The sequence below is a fragment of the Bidens hawaiensis genome, unplaced genomic scaffold, assembly GCF_021521415.1.
Source record: "Bidens hawaiensis isolate Kalapana, Puna unplaced genomic scaffold, B.hawaiensis_p1.1 tig00001575_1, whole genome shotgun sequence".
In the NCBI taxonomy this organism is placed as follows: Eukaryota; Viridiplantae; Streptophyta; class Magnoliopsida; order Asterales; family Asteraceae; genus Bidens; species Bidens hawaiensis.
In genome coordinates, this window is record NW_027491088.1 from 9137 (window position 1) to 31515 (window position 22379).

General features: G+C 35.1%; 2 protein-coding genes and 1 pseudogene across 3 annotated transcripts; 2 read left to right on the top strand and 1 right to left on the bottom strand.

Moving 5' to 3' along the window:
• The first annotated feature begins 2732 nt into the window (after positions 1–2732).
• LOC143585040 (myb family transcription factor EFM-like) lies at positions 2733–4219 on the top strand. The gene is made up of 5 exons (XM_077066928.1): positions 2733–2952; positions 3020–3242; positions 3317–3615; positions 3713–3789; positions 3930–4219. The coding sequence occupies exons 1-5, from the start codon at positions 2733–2735 to the stop codon at positions 4143–4145; spliced, it is 1035 nt and encodes a 344-aa protein (XP_076923043.1). The 3' UTR covers positions 4146–4219.
• Positions 4220–6340: 2121 nt separating this feature from the next.
• On the bottom strand, positions 6341–14260 carry LOC143584857 (uncharacterized). The gene is made up of 17 exons (XM_077066795.1): positions 13851–14260; positions 12686–13055; positions 12516–12590; positions 12350–12415; positions 12053–12265; positions 11491–11961; positions 10236–10985; positions 9887–10150; positions 9672–9827; positions 9241–9530; positions 8731–9154; positions 8187–8471; positions 7430–8099; positions 7297–7355; positions 6777–7232; positions 6667–6705; positions 6341–6523 (listed from the first exon to the last, which is right to left on the bottom strand). The coding sequence occupies exons 1-17, from the start codon at positions 14243–14245 to the stop codon at positions 6341–6343; spliced, it is 5166 nt and encodes a 1721-aa protein (XP_076922910.1). The 5' UTR covers positions 14246–14260.
• Positions 14261–14263: 3 nt separating this feature from the next.
• On the top strand, positions 14264–21642 carry LOC143584865 (la-related protein 6C-like; annotated as a pseudogene). Its single transcript, XR_013144442.1, has 11 exons — positions 14264–14272; positions 15987–16322; positions 16457–16538; positions 16633–16727; positions 16796–16867; positions 16939–17018; positions 17113–17197; positions 17273–17320; positions 17410–17478; positions 20690–20815; positions 20932–21642. The product of XR_013144442.1 is annotated as a la-related protein 6C-like (transcript).
• The last annotated feature ends 737 nt before the right edge of the window (positions 21643–22379 follow it).

The window sequence follows — 22379 nt, forward strand, 5'->3', positions numbered from 1 at the left end:
GAAGAACCATCGGTGAAATAGTTTAATCACACCCGAGGAAAGTAGATCTGCTACCAGTGAGTAGATCCACGTTTCTTCATCGTTGAACCTGGTGAAGCTCAAATAATTCCATTTTGAGCTAACTTGATAACATTATAGTCAGTGCTTCTCATTTGTGACTGAAAAATGTTTAAAAACCTCATTTTAATTAGATTGTTGATGCTTTTCATATATTAGGTCTTTCAACCATCTGATTCAAGCCTTGGCTAACACCTCTTGTTTTTTTTCTCGGTACATAGCTTTGCTTTCATCCTAGTAGAAGTATTTGCTCGCTATTTTGGGGGCATTTGTTTGTCCAATTCTTCATTCACTCGACTCATCAGAATGTTGCATTTGGGGTTGATGGTAGGGTGTTTGAGTATTAGTAATGCAATGGATCCAAGTTAGGCTGATCTTGCAGGAGACGAAACTCAGTGTACGTTTGAGATAGAAATATTTGACAATAGTGTAAAAAGAAAGATGGACTTGGATTAAACTTATTTACTTTTTAACCCCGAAAACTTAATGTCATCGAGAGTCAGTCACCGAGTAACTAATTTGAATTTGTAAACGACCAACCAAATTACAATATTAAAAGCATAAAGAATAAAACTACATTACAATCGTACAAATTAAACTATTATAGGAAGGGAGTTTATAAAAATGAGAAAAAAACGAATGAAAGGGGAGATGAAAGTAGTACCACTCTAATAATATTAGAGAAAGCACTTTAGAATCTCAAAGTTAGCCCCTACAAATTGACGGTGTGGCGTGAGAATCATCGACACGACTTTAACACAAGATAAGAACTAGATTCATTTTCCCTTTAGGTTCTAAAGCTTTATACTTACAATACTTTTGATATCACATCCTACTTAAACATACATTGTTAGACTATATATGATTTAGATCACTATGTGCATCGTTAACAACAATATAACAATAAGGCATGTTAGGTGTTTCTTAAGGCCACGCGTAATGGTTAATACTTCTTAATGGGCATTTTCCGTCACATCATCATCACTCTTTTCAGCAAAAAAATGTGTACCGGATAATGACACTGCAATCATTAACACTTCAAGACACATATGAGCATTATTTTAGAAATGCCCATGCTCCTTCACGTTCTTATAACGCCCCATGGGTGGTGTAGGGGCTTTATCCGCTCCTATATTGCCCATATAATACCCCTTTACATATGGCGTAAGTATAAATATAAAATATCGAATTTATCAATAGCGCACTTTTATCAATCACATCATAAGTATTATAAAATGGCACATAAGATGTCTTTGGTGGTAATGTGATTAAATGCTACATAGTGTCTTCAGATATAATTATAAAGAAAGGGTGTATTTGTTTTAATCTTTTAACCACTAAGCCAAAATTCATGATTGAAAATACAAGCCCATAACTTATATTTGTATGATTGAATAATTTGTCGTAATTGAGAATAAGAACCAAAATGACAATATTCTTTATTAGAAGTAGAGTGCACTTCATTTTACCATGAAAAATCAAAAATCAATGTGTTTCATGTAGGTGTGTGCTTCAAAGTGTGCATGAGCTTGTAATATATACATCAACAATTTGTATAACACATTAATATTTTAGTTTTATGACTACGCGGGTTAAGCTCAAAAGATAGTGAAAATGGGAAATATAAGTGTTCAGACATCTCCAAGATTTAGGTTTTCACTAAATTGTAACCACTTATTGTTAGTATAATTATCATGTACTAGTTTGTGTTCTCCATCATGATAGTTTCTCAGTGAACTAAATCTTGTCAAATATGAAGATAAAATGAATGAGATATTGATTCTTAGTGTGACATGTTTAAAATGAAAAGGAGTTGTTAAATATGAGTAGAAAAGGGGGGTGGAACTTTATAATGGTATATTAGATGGAAGTGTGGAACCTTTGTCGGATGTTATTTCCTAGGTCATATTTCCTAGGTAAAACATTCTAATGCATGCGAGCGCTTCGGATGACGGGTCTAATATATCGTGCTATTAAGCAGCTGTCACTGGCTCGAGCAAGAGGAAGTTTGGTTATGGATTGCTACAAATTTGTATATTTTTGCTGAGTAGTTGCTATTGCTTGAGCATCAGGATATCCCCACTAATGGCACACATTGCTACTAAACAGTAGGGAATTTCATCTGCTCGGTTCCTACTAATAGACAACAACCTAAGTTGTTGTCGTTGGATTATAACTAAACATACGGGCTCAACATTCACTTACACATATTTATTAAAATAACTAAATTATCTAGTTCTAACTTTAACACATTCAAGATGGTTAAATTGATTTATACCAAATAAATACATACGATTATATGTATTTAGTTCTACTATATTTAATTTCGTTTATACTATAAAACTATATCATTTACATACATAACCTATTTAACACGATAAATCTTTGATGTAAAGTTCTTTAAAAACATCTAGACACTAATCGTGTCATTAATATCCCAAACACTAACTCATTCAACTTTATATATCCATAAAATACTTACAAATTACCAAAAGACCCCAGGCTTTATGAGTATCTTCTATTTCACTCTATCCCTGTCTCTCTATTCCCATATTAATTATCTTTCTCTACATTACATAATAAATCACCAATATACATACATATATACATCTCTTTCTCTCACGATCCATTTTCATCATCAAATTCAACACCACCAACAATATTATCTATCATCTATGGGTAGCTTGAATCCACCTCCTGAGCTCACTTTGGACATCAATCCCACTTTCATCCCCAACACAATCACACAATTTCTACGACAACTTTCCACTCTCACCACCCTATCCGACAAGATTCTCAAACTCGACGATTTCCTTACCCGATTAGAAACCGAAATGCAAAAGATTCATGCCTTCAAACGTGAACTCCCACTTTGCATGCTCCTTATTAACGATGGTTTGTTTCCTTAGTTATCTTTTCTTAATATGTTTCTATTGTCACTAACTGTTTGTTTGTTTTTCAGCTATTGTTGCATTGAAAGATGAATTAATGGTGTTTAAGAAAACATCAAACTGTGAGCTAGTGCTTGAAGAGTTCATACCAATTAAAAAGAGTTGTGATGAAGATCATGAACAAGTGGAGAATAAGAAGAATTGGTTGAGCTCCACACAGCTTTGGAATGCTAATGATGATAACCCGAACAATGATCGAATCGTGGACCAGACAACCAAAAAGGTATGTATAAAGTTGTACTTGATCAAATTCAAGCTAGCAAATGTTTATTAATTTATAAGTTTTGTTGATTAATATTCTTTTAGAGAGGTTTGGAAGATGATGAAGTTATGATTAATGACTCGTATGAAGCGCTTGTCCCGTTTAGAGGACGATACGGGCTCTCTCTTATTACCCCTGGAAACAAGAAGCCTGTTAGGGGAAGTATTTTGCTTACTAAAGCTAGTCATGATAGCAAATTGATACCTTTTTTGCCGAATGATCAATCAAATTCACGAAACGGACCGCCATCTCATCAACAAGCGTCTAGGAAACAGAGAAGATGTTGGTCTACCGAGTTGCATAAACAGTTTGTTAACGCCCTGCAGGAACTTGGAGGCTCACAAGGTTAGTTAGCCCATGACAAGTTAATATTGTTTTTTTCATATTAATTATTAAACATATCCTGAATTTAATTAAATTTTGTGGTTTTATTTTTTTTTAGTTGCCACACCTAAACAAATTAGAGAGCTTATGCAAGTTGATGGTCTTACAAATGATGAAGTGAAGAGCCATCTGCAAGTGAGTTTTAACTTTTAACCTTTAAAGGTTTCAACTTTTTAAAGTTTAAACATATGCTTATATAAAGTTGTACAAATTAAGGTGAATTGACTTGTTGAATATTAAACATATATGATTTTTTTTTTACTTGTGAATTGTAGAAATACAGACTTCATACAAGAAGACTTCCATCTTCTAATACATCATTTTTAAATCAATGTTTGGACTCCTCAAAACATGGAATTTCTCACTCGGGTTCGCCTGATGGACCGTTACTTATTGGGACCGCCACTGGTGGAACTTCCACCACTGGCGGTGATAGCATGGATGATGGAGACGACTCGAAGTCTGAGAATTATTGCTGGAAAGGTGTATAAAATCTTGATTCTTTTGGAAAATAATTTGTTAACTTATATAGGTGAGGTTATATATAAAATAGACAAGGTGAAGAAAATAACTTAATACATAAAGCTAGACTGATGAAATTTTGCAGGATTAGTTTCCTTTTTTTAAGTTTCATATTAATGTTGTTAGTATTTTCTTGGATTCTTTGTCCAAGTAGCTAGCTTCATGTGAATGTATTTGAGATGAGGAACATGATGATTGAGGTATGCATTATTTTGGGCATATTATTCCCTTGTTTGGTATCTTTATGAAATCTTGGATCTTTTTGCCCTTTGGATTTACTTTTATCTACTAATTTCTTTCCTTTGGGATCACAAAAAGGTTCATTTTTGTAGGTTGAAATTTATTTACATTAGTAATTTTATTTTGATGCAAGTTACACTCTTTACCCTTTAGAGTATTTCTAGTTACCCTTTACATGAGATATACCTTGGGTTTTTCATTTATGTATATCATATATGTGTACATGCATATGTATACGTGCCACGTACCAAGTGCGTAACCAATTTAAAGTATACAACTATGAGAACTACGTAAATGCATGTATACCATTTATGTTTCTTCTCATTATAAGTATATGTACGATTTTTACCATTCTCTACTTAAAGTTAATTTTGTATAGATTACATTAATATATTTACAAACAATATGAGGTTAGCTCACTTGATAGAGACATGCATCTTTTAAAGAAGATATTAAGGTTCAAACTTGGGCCATCAAATGAATAGTTAAGAATTATTGATGTAAAGTAAAATATGGTTAATGTTTCCGCTAAAAAAAAGTTATGCCAAACACAAAGTCACAAACCACAAATGAGATCTATTTCATATTTGGCTAAGAAAAAAAATCTATAAATTGCGACCTCCTATTTGTTATACTTTCAAGATGCCTTTTTAACTACCACTCAATAAATAAAAAATAATCATTTAAGTTTGTCAAAATAAAATAGTGTTTTGACGATATTTTTTAAATAATTATATATAGAAATAAAAAAGAGTAAACATATATTTTATGTGCCGACAATATTATTTAATGTCTTATGTTTTCTTTGTTTAAAAAAAGAAAGAACAAAACGGCACCGTCCAATTCCTAGGTGGTACCGCAAGCATAGGATGATGATTCAATAACTTATGACTAAAATAAATTAAAAACGTAGTTAGTATTTAAAATACAATTTAATTTTTTTTGGTTAATTTTCATTTTATTATAATTTACTATAAAACGATTACAATTAAAAAAAATTTTGTTTAATTTCCATTTCATTATAATTTAAATAAAAAGAACAACCTTATCTCTACGTCCTGATCGGGGAATCTATGCCTTCATAATCAGAAAATATATATATTCAAAGATTTGATGAATGCAAGAATCTTTGAAGTTGTGCAATTCAAACCAATAAATAAGATATCTTTTGACTTATTTGTCTTTTGGACTTTTGGTTATTTTCTATCTTGTTTAATCAAGTCAAACAAAACGAAATGATTATTAAGTTTTTATTTTACTTTTGTTTTTCAGTTTTGGTGATAATAATTTTGATGTTTATTTATTTATTTATTTTTTCCCTAGACACATATTCAAGCCACTTTTGATTAACCCAACTGTTTTATAAACTTATAATCTAGTTCAAATTGACGAATTGTGATTATTTTTTGAAAAATTATGATTTACAAGTCACAATAATTTTTGAAATGTTTACATACATAAGATATCATGGTTCTAAGATTTAATAAACTAAGACAGTTATTGTTTTAAAAGTATGTCCAAGGAAATTTACTTACAAGTAAAATATTGTGACTTAGTTTATTAAATCTTAGAACCATGATATCTAATGTATGTAAACATTTCAAAAATGATGTTGTTAATATAATTATTCTCTTAAGTAACGTGTATACTCCCATTCTCCTTTACCTTCTAACTTCTCCAATCATACATATCAATACATGATCCATTTTGACTTTCAATATGGTCAAGAAACGATCTCATCTACAAACATAATTTCCAACATCGATCAAACATTGCAAAATATCACGTTGCGTATTAAGTGCATCTATTCTAACACAGTATTATATCTTTTAACCACATCATGCGAACGACACTCAAATCTCAACGAAAAAAAGATAACGTTACGATTTATATATCATATAAAACATGTCCAACAATTGCATGATTACAGACAGTCAATACTCTTCGGGTTTGCAAATAAATGTTCTCTGCATGTTAACTTAGGTTTGTTGGAACAACGAAGAAGATGGTTTAACATGGGCGGCGGTTCATTGGATACAGACTGATACATCTTCCTCACCATTATATGACTATCTAGAATCATCACCTCCAACAATTTTCTACAGCTCTGAAAAAACAAATTTTAACTATTAATAGTAAGCTAATTGTCAACTATACCCTTTTCAAATGCAAAAAATTTTAGGAATGCAAAACTAATGGTTTATCCAGCAATTATTAATATTATACACTTTTAAGTTTCCAGTATCATACCTGAGGATTTAGTGCATTCATTTGGCTTATAAGGTTCGGCTGCAACAACAAAATAATAAGTTAATATGTATTTATATTTCAATAATTAATAATTAAGAAAGCAGAAATACCTCCAATATTCCAGGATTTTGCATGACGATACCAAGCACACGGCGTACGAGTCCCTTGTAAACAATCTTGTTGATGGTACCATCTCCATTTATCCAAGGCAATATTGGCTTATATGAACTAGAAGAACCATCCAGCCTAAATTCACAGTGTGGGCCCGTTAAGGTTTCAATTTCATTGTTTGTCTGAGCTTCACTCATAGGTTGAGGAACCACTTCCAGGTTGTTTAGGATTGTTACTCTGTGTTGCACCTCATCAGTACTTGCATGCACTTCAGCAAGGTATGTGGAAGCTTCTACCATTACATTTTTTTTTTTATTTTCATGGTTTCCTTGCTGCAACTTTAGTGGCTCACCATCCTTGAGGTGAAGATCATGTTGGTGAGATGGCATTGAGGTCAACATGTACTTTGACCGGTACAGAGAATCAACAACATGAACACAATCGTAAGCATTAACCTGCACTCGAGAAGCGATAGAATTCAGCGATAAACATTAAATTGTGTAATTATATAAAGCAAACCTTTAAAGCACGCCCAAATGCCTCGAGCACCACCACAACAAGTTCTGCCATCTTTTCCTCTAAAAGTATTTGCAATATAATTAGATTCATATGTATGCAATACAATTATATATAATGTAAATAATTAGCATACCCTCCACATGAATAATATGGGAGATTTCTTCCATGCTTAAACCTTGGTCACCAGAGTTTTGGATGGCTGAGTAAACAGTTCTGAACAGATTCGGAGATACTTCTTGTGCACAAGATACCAGGTGACTTGCATAGCAAGTCATAGCTTCCCATGTTGACTCATATTCACCGTTTGACTTTGAGACTCCTTCCATATGTTCAGATGGCAGTGTGTTGTACTCCAAATTGGAAACAGATGATGTGATTTCATCAACTCTTGAAATCAAACAACGGCTTACAGATAACTGAATACCTGGGAAACCTTTTTCTTTACGGGAAGTTAATTGGCTGTCTAATAATTTCGGCTTTTTAGTTATTTCAACACTGCAATTTTCATTATCGTCACATTTGCGTTTCTTTAATTCCTTGATTTCTCCAATGCCTTCATGAGGCAAACACGGGAACATTGATAATTCTCCTGTACACATCAGCACACACAGTTGGAGGACATCTCCACACTGCAGGTCATCAGATAGATCTACTCCATTGTCTAATAAATCATTTTCTCTCTCGTGAAGCCACCTGGACATTTGTACAACTCTTTTTCCGGTGCTAACAGGAAATGGAGATGAAGAAATATTATGTAAAAACTGCTTGGAGAGTACAAAGTGACCAATGTCACTACCCCTCACCTGTCAACAGAATAAAGAGTAACGAATGAGCAAAAAGGACACATCAGTTGTCAGGCATACTCTAAAATAAAATAGAAATCTTGTTACCATAAAGTTTTTGTCTTTGAGGTACTTAAAGGCAGTAAAAAGATCATGCTCTGAGTATCGGCGCAATGTTTCTGCTAGAAAATTTGAGACCTCTGGAGCTTTTGCAGTGCTAAAAAATATCAGCTTAAAAAGCTCAATTGCATTAGAAACTGCTAATGATTTGTATGCTTGTGTACCAAGATCTTTTACTTTATTCATAAGCTTGATATAGCTTTTAGGAAGTCTACTCTTTCGACTGTGTGATTGTCTTTTCTCACCATCCTTTAATTCATCGGTATCCAATTCCTAAAGCACGACCAAAAAAAGAAAGTTTATGATACACAAAATTGATATATGCCTAATGGTATACGATATGCAGGCAGCTTAGCATCATAACAGGTAGCATACTTTACAAAAGTCAACGTAGTCAAAGTTACCGACACATCAACTACCACCTCATCATACAAAAATCGAAACTTTTTGAAAGTTGGTTATAAATTCTTGAAGCTATGATACCTTTTTATAGGTGAAAACAAAGGTTACCTAAAATAATAAAGTAGGATACCTCTATATGCAGCTTGGAGGTATATCTGGCACTTATAGTGGGCTTCACTTTAGCAGCCTGCTTGTATTTTAGAACCTCATCGAGGGCCATCTGTATATCTTTGTTATTAAAATCATCCCAACGTTCTTCACTATTAAAATATTTTGCATGATCAATAAGATGATGGTCCTTAACAATCACATTTCTGCCATTAGCACCAAGTGATTTGTTCTTGGAAGCATTTAGATGCATTGCATATCTGACACTAAGCATGTTACAGAGTCTCATTAAAGCTTTTCTGAACTGCTTGTTTCCATTGAGAAAGTTCATTCTTTTTCTGCATGTAACAGGAGGTCCGGGTAGATTTGGAAGTGAAGACCACTCTACACGGTGAAATTTTGCTCCAAGAGCAACACGTTGTTTTACATATTCAACAACCAATATCCTGAAAAAAAAATCATGAATAAAAACTTTTCTTACATATTTGATTCAGACAGACTATAGGTTAAGTTAACAAATCAACATAAGTACCTATCTTTGTCTTCGGTCCACGAAAACCGTTTCTGGCGTGAAGACTTTAGCTTTGACAAGACACGGTCATGCATAGCAGAATAAGAATGACCATTCTCATCTTCGTTGATCAACATATTTGCTTCATCGATTTCATTGATCAACCTATGTGAGGCATCGTTTGCACTTTTGGCCTGTTTCAATCTGTGCGAGTCTTCATCAAGTGAATTTTCATTAATTAGTCGTGATTTTCGTTTGGCTCTTGCTGCTACCTTTAATTTATTCCTTTCATCATAAAATACACGGAGCACCTGCAATGGGAGCGTTAATCAACTTACAAAAAGGAATAAATAATTTTCATCAAAATTGCTACCTCATGATATTAACAAAAAGCTCATAGCACAAATCAAATTATAAATTAACTAAATAGTAACTACCAAGTGAAAACAAACCTGCTCCAAGGTCAAATTAAGACTCTCTGCGATCTTCTCACACTTTCTGAAAGATATATTTTTACTCACGTCTTCATTTGCTACAAGTTTAAATAGCTCATCCCGCTGATGAGCTTTCATAACTCGGACTGAGGTCCATGAACGGATATGATATACCTGATGAAAGCAAGCTTCAGAATATACAGATGAAAAATAGCAAACGATAATTAACAGACCTCTTTGACAGTAGATCCAGGGAAAGCATGCAAAGCAGCATTTGGATCAGAAGCAGCATAGCAATACTCCAAGGTGTTCCAATATTCATCAACACTTTTCTTGCTTGAGAGAACAAAATCATGTCTGACCTGAGGTCGGAGATCAGAAGCATTTATGCCTGTATATATACCCACAGGTTCTTCAATGTAAGGCTTCAGTTCAAATGAATGCCTAAGAGTAGTGTGTGGGCCCACAGGAATGTCACCACCAAACAATCGGATCAACTAACAAAACATCCGAAATAATATAAGAACTAGTAGCGATCCAAATTAAACTTGCCCAACTGAATGTGAGAGTAACTGATAATACCTTGAGACGTTTTAAAATATCAACAAGATTTGAAAGACGTCCAGTTGCTCGAGTATCCATGAGACACCTGTACTCATGTAAAGGAAGATCAGAAAGGCGTAAACCTTTCTTGCATTTCTCAATCGCAGACTCGAGTTGTAAACTTGAGTCTGCAACCTGCAAGAACAACTCAAGTGGCATAGCCTTCATGGCTTCATCCAACTCAAACAATTTACAGCTGCTATGCAGATGTCCATCTTTAATAGCATCATCCCAACCGGATAAGCCAGTGAGATGACCCCAAAAAAACACATGAAGCAACTTTGCACGAACCATTTTTGCCAATACAAAACCGTTCTTTTTCATTGCTTCATAGTATTCAGATTGAGTATCTGTTCTCAAACTAGTATTACTTCTCTCCACGTAGTTTAACACAGGGATTGATTTGTTGCTTTTGCCGGTATTTAGTTCTGAATAAGCTTGGGTACGTGTTTGTTTTTCAAATAATCTTATTCTGTCATGAACCCGATCTGATAGGTCTGCTGCTTCATATACAGATGGGTGTAAAACTACATCAACTGTATGATTTCGAACAATATTTGTAAGAGAAGGGGTTTCAAAAGAAATGCATTTGCAGTGTCCATCCTGTTGAAGCTTGTTTAAGCTACGTTCTAGAGTCTTCCTGTCCATTCTAGTCGACTGCTTCTTTTCAAGATTCTCAATACTTTCCAGCAGCCTTTGTAACTCGGGTTTTATAAGGATTTTTTCTTCCTGCAGCAATAAATTTTATACAAACTCTCTAAAATCAGTAACGGTTTTCAAAATTACAAAATTGTAAGATTAAGAAGTCAACAGGGAATGGATTAAATTGCGTTTCTTGAACTGTTTCTCAATAATAGTACTTGGAGCCCCTATCATGCACAGAAAGTACTACTATCTAATCTCTACTAAACAAAAAAGACTATACTCACTAGGAGGCGAGGCTAATCACTTAATATCCATATAAGGGGGTTTCCACTTTCCAATGTATGTGCTGTAAAAAGAGCATCTTTTTACACCATTTCACTCCAATGTAAAAAGAGCATCAAATGGTTACACAACTTTTTAACATTAGCTAATTTATGTAAACATCAAATAATTTAGTGCAAAGAGAAAACCAGTTTTTATAGAAACTGCAAGAACCGCATAAGCACTTGCACATGCACGTGCTTATGCATTGGTTTTGTATTAAACACGCCCCTATAAGTACACACACACACACATATAATGTACAAACCTGTAGTTTTTCAAGTATCCACTGCTCCCTTAGTAATTTAACTGTATTCAAACCAATAAATGGATAGGTTGTATAAGAGCTGCGCCTTCGGGGTGCCGGTGAACCAGATGGAGATATCTCTAAGGAAACAGGATTCAGTGAGGGCTTTACAGTTACAATTTGAGGTTCTGCATCAGGAACTACACAAGTTGCCTCAGCATTACCCTGTTCTTCACTGGTCTCAGCATTCATGCTGGAGGCCTGATCATCTTCATCTTGGATGGTGTGAGTTTTCATCAGCTGTCCAGATTGGGCATGAGTCGGAGGTTTCTCAGTATAAGGAACTCCAGCATTATAGTTCCCACAAGTCCAAACTCGGTTGGCTACACCTCTATTAAGGGCTTCTGAATCTAGATGCATCCCGAATCTATCCTGCATACGATGAATAGGACGACTATATTGTTTGTTGCTAATGCCAAGCCTTTTACATACCTGCTTACAGCAATGAATATACAAAAAAGTTAAAAAATTAATTGCTTTCCAAAACTAATAGCAAGAAGCTATACCCAATAAGATAACACACCTCGTTATAAGTCAACCCTTTGGAACCTTCAGCATCAATCATATCATAAATTTGTTGCTTAATAGGAAGCTCAAGAAGCTGTTCAGTAATTTGCCCTCTTTTTACTCGGTTAACTTGTTGTTCTGTATCAAGATCATCATTTCCACCTTCATGACCTTTGGGCATACAAGTTTCAGGAGAAAATTTCTTTAGCAGCCTTAGACACTTAACTTCCTGGAGCACGGACAAAATATATATGACCGACAACTTAAAAATATGGCATAATTCATAGAGGTGGGACAAACAGTATAGTTAGACTACCTTATTGTTCACTTTAGCAGTAAACTCCTCGACTATACTAGCATATTGCAGCTTGTTCAAGATCTAAAAAATTTGAGCAATGAAGTTAAGTCAGTGAGGACGAACTTAACTTAAAAACAATTGTAAGGATATGGATATGTTAAATTCTAATACATTAGCTTACTTTTCTCCAAGCTCTATGTGCACGTTTATTGTCGCAGTAACCTAACTCCCTTTTAATATCTGAAGCCACGAGAACCTTCAAAATGTGAAAACCAAATTAATTTAACAATCAACACCCGATTAAGTATGAAGACAAAGTAAAATACAATCAGCTGAAATGTCAATAGTAACCTTACGATCAGCCTTTTCTAGTCTATCACAAATAGCTGTCAAAGCAGGTACATAGTTGTTTACGTGTTCTTCAGAAACACCATCTCCTGTACCAACTTTTCCGCCTGCATTGTCATCATCAGTGACACATTTGGTGATTTCTAGTCTTTGTAAGTGACCCAAATGCTTTGCATAACGGTATAAATAGACCATATTGGTGTTCGCTATGGAACCATTTGTATACTCTTCATTGCCAGCTTTTTTCTTCCTTATTATTGCTGACTGCCTCACAATTAGCCCGCGCGTTTCAAGACTCTTTAGTGTATAAAAAACTTTGTTGCTCTCTTTGCCAAGTTCCTTGGCAAGGTCGTTTTGGGTAACTCCATCTGTTCTGCGACAGTATAATATACAGCAAGATCAATAACCTTTATGCATACTTCTGAAATTCCAAATTGACATATTTTTTCTGTTGCATACTAAAGTTTAATCACAGTGTTGCCTTCTTTTAAAGTTCAATCAAGTTTATCATATTATGCAGATTCACAAACAAAACAAAATTTTGCACAATTTGTATGAATTCAGATATTCAATCCAGAACCAAAAATAAAAAATAAACTGAAACAAAAACTGACGATTTGGTATATGTTTTTTTTCTAATAACCGAACTTATAGTTTGGTTTTGGTTTTGCATGCAACAAAAACCGAAAGATTCGAACCAAATGTATAGATTTTATTTTTTATTTGAAGTAATTAATAAGAATTATATGTAACTCAAATATTTTAGAGCAAATGTATAATAGTCAATTAGTCATTAATTAATAAAACTGCTTAGGCCCATATTCATTATTTTGAACCAAAGTTGTTTTCAAGCTCAAATGGCAAAATTAAAACCAGAGCGAACCCAAACTGAAAACCGGAAAACCAAACCGAATATATAGGTTTTTATTTTATATTTAAGTAATTTATAAGAATACAACAAATACGTAGCCCAAATATTTTAGACTAAATTTATAACAATCAATTAGTTATTAATTAACAAAACTATTTATATATTGGGCCAAGTTTTTATACAATCCAAAATTTTCAAGCTCAAACGTCAAAATTGAAGAAAAAACAGAAACCGAACTTTTTTCAAAATTTTAAAAACAAACGTTTCGGTTTTAGCTCAAAACCGAACCGTTCACACCTTGCAAGAGCAAGACGCTCAAGAACACGACGCTCATTTTCAAGACGCGTCTTCGTCTGAGATCCGGCGTCATCCGGAGCTTCAACTTCGTAAATTCCGACGAAGCTCTTAAGCATATCCTTCTCCGCAACAATTTTCAAGTCCATAGCCTCGGCATCTTGGAACGATTGAATGTTAGGGTTTTGAGCATCGTATGTAACGCCTTGGCATTGGAATTGAAGACCTGGAACGGTGAGGAGACTGGACCATAAGGCGTGCTTGACGTCCGTGCAGAGGCTAGAGGATGAGAGATGATGAGAGCTGTTGTTGATTTTGGACCAGAGATGAGTTAGGGTTAGTCCGTTGACTCCTTGTGAGCATATTTCTTCAAGTGCCCCGTGGATGATGGAGTCCATTGGTGGCCGGAATATGCAATGGTAATGGTAGTTTAACGGCGAACGGTGGATGGCCGTTAGGGAATTGGAGGGAGTGAATTTGAGAGGTAGGTTTAGGGTTCGAATCCTACCGTGAGCAGTAATATTGATGATTGAGGGCTGTTCGGTTTGGTATTTATATTTTCTTTTTTTTTCTAAATAAAGAGTATATTTTTTCTTTGACTAATAACTAATTTTATATTTTATTTATATGAGTTTCTCATTTATATTAGAAGATGTTATCACAAAGAATTGAAATCTAAGTTATATTTTGGTTCGTTTGATTTGTAAAAAATAATTTGAATATGAGTAGATTTTTGGATTCAAAAGATAACATGTTTGGTCATATAGTTGAAAAAAATATGAAACGGAATCAATTAACTTAAATTCTTTTCAGCATCGTCACTACCACCACATTGTTGTTATACTATGTGGTGAAAAGTTTAACCAAATGATTGAAGGATTCACCTGCCACGACCACATTGCAACTTTTTTTAATGTGTTTATAAACCAAACATGGTTACTTCTTGGCACACCTCAAAATCAGGGCAAGACGATTGGTTTAACCTTCACAAAACACGGTTCTTTATTTCTTATATAACGAAAGCCTTAAGGTCCATAAAACCAAGAGTACGATCCAGATATATCAAAATTTGTCACGGTAAACAATACACATTGCCAAGAGTACCACAAACCTATCAAAATTCCTTGTTAACTTTGAAATAGGGAACTTATATTTCTTAAAATACACACTAAAAGAAGTCAGATTTTTTACTAGTAAGTTTCAAGCCAATTATTTTCAAACATAGCTAGCTATATATGTGGCTAATTAGAAATCTTTAGCGATGGCTTGAGTTTAGCATATTCCTAATAACTAATCTAAATCTCATGGAAATGAACCTTACTCGATGTTAACATGAACCTAAAGATAGACCTAAAGCACATTCATATAATATCCTATTTCAATTTCGGAAACAAACACTTATGAGAAATGTACTCACTTACTGGATATTATATCTCAAACTTCCTAGCTAACCAATACACACTTAAAAACATGTAACCCACACAACACATTAAAAGCATTCACAATAAGAAGGTATAAAAACATCATAAAAATATCATATTTTAGAAAACACTCAAAACTCACCTAATACAGATTTATAAAAACACCCAAAAACATTGTCACATTGTCAGCACCTTTCAAACCCAAAACCTGCATCCGACCCCACCACCTACAAAAGACCCCTTTATCTCATTTTTTCTAGTTTTTGTGAAAGAACTTACTTGAAAAATACCTCCTAAAAATCACTTCCACAATAAAGAGAAATGATGCGTTGGAAACATAAAAAAACACCTCTAAAAACACTTTATTGTGAATGCTCTTAAACTTCATGTAATCTTAACTTAAACGGGTTTACTTTTTTATTTCAGTTAATTCAAACACGACGTATTTATTAAACGTAGGTAGAGTTAAAATATAAAATTCAAAGAAATGGGTGGTTAAGCTATTGCAGACACATTCTTTTTATGCATACCACCAGACTCTCATTTTGGGCGCCAAAAGTGGATCCAATGTCAAATTACAGTTACCCGAAATCCATGCCATCTTCTTCGCGCCAACACAATTTCACACTGCAAAACATTTTTCATGTTTCTTGTTTCCAACAAACAAACAATCAAAGATTCATAATTTCATAACACCCACTTATTCACCATTCATTAGATTAGTTTTTCACTTCTGAAAAACAAAAACAAAACAAAACAAAACAAAAAAAAGAGGGAAGTTTCGAGTCCGACGTCTTTTAAATTCAACGCGCAAGCGCCCGAATTTGTGCCCAGTTCGCGTAGTCCCCAATCGCCCGTTTCGGGTTATTTTTACCCGTATTTTGGTTATATGGGTATGGGTGGGAATGATGGGAGTGGATCAGGTGATTGGATTTATGCTGGTGTTGGTGATCAAGATCAGCAAATGCATGTTTTTACGAACCTGGGTTTTTTGCACACCAACTGTTCTAAGAATGTCCTGACTCAAGATCTTCAGCAGAAAATCATCAAACAGGTCCCTTTTGCTTGTTTTGGTTTGAGTGAGTTTGATTTATCTGATATTATGATTGAAAGTTTCCTTTTTTATAAAAATCATGTAAGTTTTTTTAATTTTTATTATGTAATATGGTTTTCGTTTGTAACCAATAGGTGGAATATCAGTTCAGTGGGTTGAGCCTGCTTGCGAATGAGTCGTTGGTGAAACACATCAGTAAGGATCCAGAAGGCTATGGTAATAATCGTGTCACGTTAGAGTTTTACAGTTTGCGTCATCAATGTGTTTTTTTTTTTTAATAATTTCGATATGAATTCTCGTAATGTTACAGTTCCTATATCTGTTATTGCATCCATGAAGAAAATCAAAGCCTGCATCACTAACAATAATCTGCTCGCTCAAGCGCTTCGTTCCTCTTCAAAACTGGTTAGTTATTTGACCCGCCAAGTTTCCAAGAACTTATTTTTATGGTTTATAATTTTGATCATATGTAGGTTGTAAGCAATGATGGGAAAAAGGTTAGGCGTAAGCACCCGTTCACAGATAAAGATCAAGAAGAATTGCAGGTAGTTAAATGCTTTTTGGATGTTTATTAGTTTTCATAAATGTAATTTGTTTGGTTTAATTGTTAACGCAGTCCCGCACTGTTGTTGGTGAGAATCTTCCATAAGATCACTCTCATCAAAATCTTGAGAAGATATTTAGTGTGATTGGATGGTAAAGTTTCAAACTTTTTAACATTTTTTGGCATCTTGAAACGATTCAAGCAGTGGTTGACTTTGTAAAGTTTCATTACCCTCATATTGGCCAGTGTTAAAGCCATTCGTATATGTCATCCACAACCCCAAGAACCGAATTCATCGCATGCGAAAGGGGGTTATGTTTTTAGTAATAAGGTATGTAGTTGATGTTTTGTTCTTTGGTTCGTGAGTTATGTTGTTCAATTTTTGTTTCATGGCTTTGTTTTGTAGCTACATGCTCTTGTGGAGTATGAAACTGCTGAAATAGCGGAGAAAGCGGTATGTTTTTTGTGGTTTTTGAATTCTCTGAATTGAAGTTTCGGTTATGTTTCATCCATATTCTTGAATATCTTGATGGCATCATGAAGGTTGAGAAGTTAAACGATGAAAGAAACTGGAGAAAAGGTTTTCGTGTTAGGTTGCTGATTCGTCGTTCAGTATGTAACTTTTTTACTTCAAATGGGTCCAATAAAAAAAAACTTAACGGGTCAAATGGGTTCACACAAAGTATATATTTAATGCATATAAGAGTATAACCTCTTGTTTCATTAAAATATAAAATATTATTGTATTCACAATTAGGGTTGTGAATAAGCCGATCCGGGCCGGGCTGAGCCAGGTTCGGCTTGTAAATTCTCAAGACAGCTTGTTTAATTTCAGAATATTAAGTTTTGTGTTTTTTTTACACATTGATATATATATATAAACAAAAAACAATATTTTTAATGTAACATCCCGAAATTTCAAAGTGATATTAATTATATTACTTACTAATAGAGGGAAAGTTTACTCGGGTTGTCAGGAAATAAATAATAGAGTAGGAGTTGGTATGAGTCGGGCTAGTGTTGGATTAATGGAGACGGGTTAAATGAGAATGGGCCATAGGTCCATGGGATTTCAGGGATATAAATATCCCCTAAACCCAAAAATATCTTCATTTCCTTACTTTCTACACACACTCCAAAAACACACACACCATCTACACCGCCGCCGGGCCGAGGAGAGGAACGGGCAGATCCGAGAGAGAGAGAGAGCGATTAGTGTGTTAACAAGTTAAACGAGATCCAAACAAGCTCAAAAATGTATGATTCTTGATCTTTGAAGTTTAAAGATCCAAGCTTTTTAGTGTATAAACGACCGAAAATGGTCGGGAAGCGTAGTGGGTGATATTGAACCATAGCAAGGGTGTTAAAATCGCTCAAAATGCTGGACAGAAACCGAACAGCGGCTGATCTGGACAACTTCGCCTGCAACTGGGCAACTTCGCCTTCAAAGCGATGAACTTCGCCTGCAAGCTAAGTTCGCCTGATGAACTTCGCCTGCAAGCTAAGTTCACCTGATGGCAACTTCGCTGTAAAGTTAAGTTCGCCTAACTGGTAACTTCGCCTGAGGCCAAGTTCGCCTGATGACAACTTCGCCTGAAGCCAAGTTCGCCTGATGGCAACTTCGCTGTAAAGCTAAGTTCGCCTAGCTGGTAACTTCGCCTAAGGTTTAACTTCGCCTAAAGTCAAGTTCGATTAGAAAATAAATTAAAAATCTAATGAAAAATGTGTTAAGACGGTTAATGGAAATAAAATTTTTCCAAGCTGACCTGGCAGCTCGACCCCAGCCAGGGGCTCTGCCCCTTGGACCCTGCTAGGGGCTGCCGCCCCTAGACCCCGCTGCCAGGGGCGCTGCCCCCGGACCCCCGTTCGTTGTGGGTCATATAAAGATAGAAATACATTATGAGAAGTGATAGTTAATTGATACGTATACTTGTTATACAGTCAGCCGTGCACAACTGAAGAAAGGGATTACGATTAACGGTGAACGTAACCGTGTTCAGGTGAGTTTCTAGCCCCATTCCTTGTTATGTTTTCGGGGCTGTGTGCATACTCGATGTGTTGTTAATACATTTATCCTAAGTGATAAGTGTATGTCATATGTGATATGTGTGATAGATATGAATGATTGCTTGTCGGTACTCGAACGATCTTCGGATATTGCGCGTACTGTCAGGTTAAAAATAAAGGTACGAATATTATATATCGAAGATGTATGAATATTTCAAATGAATACTTGTCGGGGCGTGAACGATCTTCGGATATTGCACGTGTCGACAAGGGGTATGGTTGTTAAATGAATGAGGTAAAGAATGCCTAGAGCGTTCTTATGTTATAATGTAAGTATGTGTATATAGGTACACGAATGGCATGTGAGTTCTACGTTCGACATAGTAAGTTAGGATGGCAAATCCCTCTAGCTTCAGTCGGACATAGACTCGGCTGGTGATGGCGTAGTTAAGGACTGCGAGCCTTATACGTGAAGTAGATGATATATGTAAACGTAGATAAGGACTGCGAACCTTATACGTAATGTGGATAGGCATCAGCATAGGAAAGGACTGTGAACCTTATACGTGCTGTATTTGTAGCATAGGGGAGGACTGCGAACCTCATACGTGCTATGAATTAGGTTGCAACATAGGGAAGGACTGCGAACCTTGTACGTGTTGTGGATGTATTACAGCATAGGAAAGGACTGTGAACCTTATACGTGCTGTATTTGTAGCATAGGGGAGGACTGCGAACCTCGTACGTGCTATGAATTAGGTTACAGCATAGGAAAGGACTGTGAACCTTATACGTGCTGTATTTGTAGCATAGGGGAGGACTGCGAACCTCGTACGTGCTATGAATTAGGTTGCAACATAGGGAAGGACTGCGAACCTTGTACGTGTTGTGAATGTACTATGGTATAGGGAAGGACCGCGATCCTTGTACGTACCATAAATGGTGAACATGGGTAAGGACTGCGAACCTTGTACGTGTTCACGAACTTGAGTACATGTATAGACGGTGGACTATGAACGTACTCTCGGTATACTGAGGTTAGTGATTGTAGATATGTATGTATGTATGGTAGCAAGTATGTATGTAGAACAGAAGGGTAACTAGTGAAGTATGGATATGTATCTGCGGATATGTATGTATGTGTATGTATTGTATGGCGTTCGATTAACTAGAACTCACTCAGCGTAGCTGACTTTTAGTATGCACGCAGGTGAGCTGATTATAGAGTTAGCATGAGGATGGCACATGGCATGGATTGAACGGCTGGCATCTGAAGAAGGAAGAAAAGATATTTAAAATATAAAGTTTTGTGTTATGGTATCAAAGAAAAGATTTAATGTTTTGTAACAAATGATTGATGTTTTATATTCCGCGAAAAGTTTTAATAAACTCTGATTCGAAGAACTGTGTTTATGAGTAAATCCGACGCTAAAGTAGGGCTACCGGTGTCGGGGCCTTACATTTAACATACAGATCATGCATATAAAAAGCATAATGTATATTTGAATTTGGGTTATGGTTTATGTATAGTAAAAAAATTCCTTTTTAAACGAATCAACGAGCCAGCTAACCCTGACTTGGGCTCAACTCAGTTACAAATCAGCCGATATCGAGCAAGCTTTTTTCAAGCAAATCTCGAGCATTTCCGACAGCTCACAGTTAACGCATTAATTATCAATAAAAAGGGCAAAAGGGCCGACCCATCTATACTGAAAAGGGCCCGTTTCAACCCAAATCGTTGAGTCTGTCATCTCCATGAATTATTATACTCGACTCTTTTAAACGATTATACAACTTTTATAATTCACACTTCCAGCCAAAATCAGTTCTAAAGACAAGGAAGTCAGACTTTGATGGACTTCTTGACGAGGATGACGACTTTGACTGGGAAGAGTCTTCTCAGCCCAATAGTGCAACTTCAGAACCAGCCACTGACAATAATGTGAGCCCATAACATCCCACATATCAAATGCTATAAGTTTTTGTTTTTTTTTTCTTTTCTTTTTTCTTTTTTTTTTTTTTTTGCAAAAAACTGACTCTAGTTACCAAATATTGCAGATTCAGGAAAATTCAAAGAAAGGATGGGCCCACGGTAGTGGTAAATCAAAGTCACGCACCCCGACCCACATCACTTGTGGGCTCCTTTCACCAAGCAGCTCGGCCCATTTGGATGCATCACCAACGAGACAAAGCCCAAAAGGCCCGAGAATGCCAGATGGGACAAGGGGTTTTACAATGGGAAGAGGGAAGCCTATTCTAACAGGTATACCTTAATGTCTTAGGTTTAGTATACTTTATTTTCGGTTGTAATAATTTAACATGAAGGTTCTATTGCCAACATGGGTTCATAAAGTTCAACTCAGTGAATAATGTTATGTTGAGAATGTGTCTTTATAAAGATCCTGCTGCACACACATGTGTGCACCAACTTAAATATTGTTAACCATTTAGATTAATGGAAGCAAAATTTGACAAGTTTTTGACGCAAAACGAACTTGATTCACCCGACGCATTATAAAACACATGTGGAAGAAGAACTTGTAGAAGTGACAAAATTGTATGTTATTCATTATCTCAACATTATGCACAAGGCAAGAAACAAAAATACAATTGAAACTGAAATGTGTGATAATGAGAAGTAAATGCTCTAATAATAGTTGGGATAAGGGTTAGAAGAGTATGATATTGTTCGTGATTGGTTGGCTTGTCGAAGAGCATAATCCATTGCTCCTGTGATAAACACAGTTACAAACTCGTACGCAAACCTCATTAGCTGCAAACATAGTTCCACTTTCTGAAGCATACTGGCGCGATATTTTCTTATATCATCATCATCATCCAATAATATCTTTCACAAAAATTAGCTGTGAATGTGTGTGTGTGACTTAACAATGATCAGCTATAAGGATATCCTTTATATGGCTTTTGGAACTCATGAAGGGGTATATGCATAATGCATATAGTCATATGGATATACATATATCTAGATCTTAAATGAACATACATATTAATCAGTTAATGGATAGACGTGGGACATTCAAAAACGTTAATGTATAATAATTGTGAGAAATAGACAAATATCAAGATATTAGATATTCCTCTCATTCATATGTTTTTTTTTTAAGTAATTATAAAATAAAATATTAAATTATTATTGTATTTACAATAAAGATTGTAAACAAGCCGAGCTGAAATGTTGAGCTCTAGCGTGAGCTCGGCTCGTAAAAAACTCAAGTCAAATCGTTTATTTAAAAAATGCATATTTTTTACACATATCTTATCTATACATAATAAATAAAACTCCATGAGGACACATGACATAATTCTAGGCCTTATCAGTTGTGTTTTATTACCCCTCTCACATATTAAATAATATGATATTGTCATTCCCACTTTGTGGTTTTGGACGTGAAATAGGAGGTCAAGTGTTCAATATTCCTCATAGTGTACAATACAATTTTTAGTTTTAAAAATTAATAAATGAATAATATGATATTAAACGAATT

Excerpts from the sequence above, each read along its gene's own strand:
- LOC143585040 (XM_077066928.1), top strand. The coding sequence starts at position 2,733 with ATGGGTAGCTTGAATCCACCTCCTGAGCTCACTTTGGACATCAATCCC. Across the intron at positions 2,953-3,019 it reads CATGCTCCTTATTAACGATG|CTATTGTTGCATTGAAAGAT; the intron begins GTTTGTTTCCTT and ends TTTGTTTTTCAG. Across the intron at positions 3,790-3,929 it reads AAGTGAAGAGCCATCTGCAA|AAATACAGACTTCATACAAG; the intron begins GTGAGTTTTAAC and ends TGTGAATTGTAG.
- LOC143584857 (XM_077066795.1), bottom strand. The coding sequence starts at position 14,245 with ATGGACTCCATCATCCACGGGGCACTTGAAGAAATATGCTCACAAGGA. Across the intron at positions 7,356-7,429 it reads CCATATTATTCATGTGGAGG|AGGAAAAGATGGCAGAACTT; the intron begins GTATGCTAATTA and ends AAATACTTTTAG. Across the intron at positions 7,233-7,296 it reads CATTTGGGCGTGCTTTAAAG|GTTAATGCTTACGATTGTGT; the intron begins GTTTGCTTTATA and ends TCTCGAGTGCAG.